General features: G+C 51.8%; 1 protein-coding gene across 1 annotated transcript; it reads right to left on the reverse strand.

Annotated features, from left to right (window-relative positions):
* Nucleotides 1–396: 396 nt before the first annotated feature.
* LOC104505693 (transcription factor SOX-3-like) lies at nucleotides 397–1,262 on the reverse strand (the record flags this gene model as incomplete). Its single annotated transcript, XM_010150690.1, has 1 exon — nucleotides 397–1,262. A coding segment is annotated over one exon (465 nt), but the record flags the coding sequence as incomplete, so codon positions are not given.
* Between the last annotated feature and the right edge of the window lie 4 nt (nucleotides 1,263–1,266).

The following is a 1,266-nucleotide window of genomic DNA, read 5'->3' on the forward strand; positions in this document are numbered from 1 at the left end:
CTGCCGACGTGCCCGGTATAAAATTTATTGATCTCTCTTCGTTTGGAAGAAGGAAGCAAACGAGAACTAGGGACGGGGGAAGGCAAGGGGTGTTTCGATGACTTTTTCTGGTGGGAAGAAATCCGGTAAACAAAACTAAAACGTTTCTTCATCTCTGATATGTCAGAACATGGTTCACAGTAAAATTCACAAACCCATTTACATAAGTTTACAGCTTAAGAAAAACCAAGACACACAACTTACTATAAATAAAAGAAATGCGTTTGCGACCCGCACAGCTCTCTCCCACCTCCCCTTTAAGGAACTTTGTTTAACCCTAAAGTTAAAAAGTCGTGAAAGCTACAGACTGTGGGTAGAAACCAAAGCGAGGCTCGGTAGGGTGGCAAGAACAAAACACAACGACAACGTGAACAACTGAGTTTAAAAACAACAGCCCGCCGGTTTCTTTATGTCATTGCAACGCTAAAAAAATCAAACTGGAAGATGCAAGATTTTTTTTTAAAACTTTTAAGCGAATGTGCCCAACCTAGCAGAGCCCAGGAAAGAAGCCGCCGAGGTTTCAAAACTTCGCAGCGGCTTCTAGGAGGCAGGAGTACCTACTAGAATAACAGCTTGCGCAAATAGTTATCTTTTCTGTTTGTACAAAACAAAAAAAAGGACACAACTAACGGATTTCCTTTTTAAGATTTCTCCAAAGTTAGTATCAAGTCTGCTAAGCCGAGCAACACTGCCGTACGTGCCGGTGTGGTCGGGGAGCCGTGGTGGGGTAGGGATGGAGCCGTCGGGAGCAGCCAAGTTCATATGTGAGTCAGCGGTACGGTACCGTTGACGCCAGTCCCGGCACTCTGGTAGTGCTGGTGGACGCTGTGTAACCGGCTGCCCTGCAGGGCCGAAGGGTCTGTGGCGTCCCCCCCCGGGGGCAGGTACATGCTGATCATATCCCGCAGGTCTCCCAGGCAGGCCCTCTGCGAGTGGGAAGTGATGGCTGGAGGCGGCGAGCTGGGCTCGGATTTCACCACGGAGCCCACGGAGCCCAGGCTCATGGCCGTGGAGGGCTGCTGGCCGTAGGCGGCGGGGGACATGCTGTAGGTGGAGGCGGCGTTCATGTAGGTCTGGGCCGTGGACATCATGGGGCTGTACTGCAGCCCCGTCATGTCGTAGCGGTGCATCTGCTGCAGCTGGGGGCTGCTCATGCCCGGGTGCTGGCTGTAGCCCAGCTGGTCTTGCATCAGTGAGTAAGCCCCGTTGGTCCAGCCGTTCATGTGG

The sequence above is a fragment of the Eurypyga helias genome, unplaced genomic scaffold (genome assembly GCF_000690775.1).
Source record: "Eurypyga helias isolate BGI_N326 unplaced genomic scaffold, ASM69077v1 Scaffold27894, whole genome shotgun sequence".
In the NCBI taxonomy this organism is placed as follows: Eukaryota; Metazoa; Chordata; class Aves; order Eurypygiformes; family Eurypygidae; genus Eurypyga; species Eurypyga helias.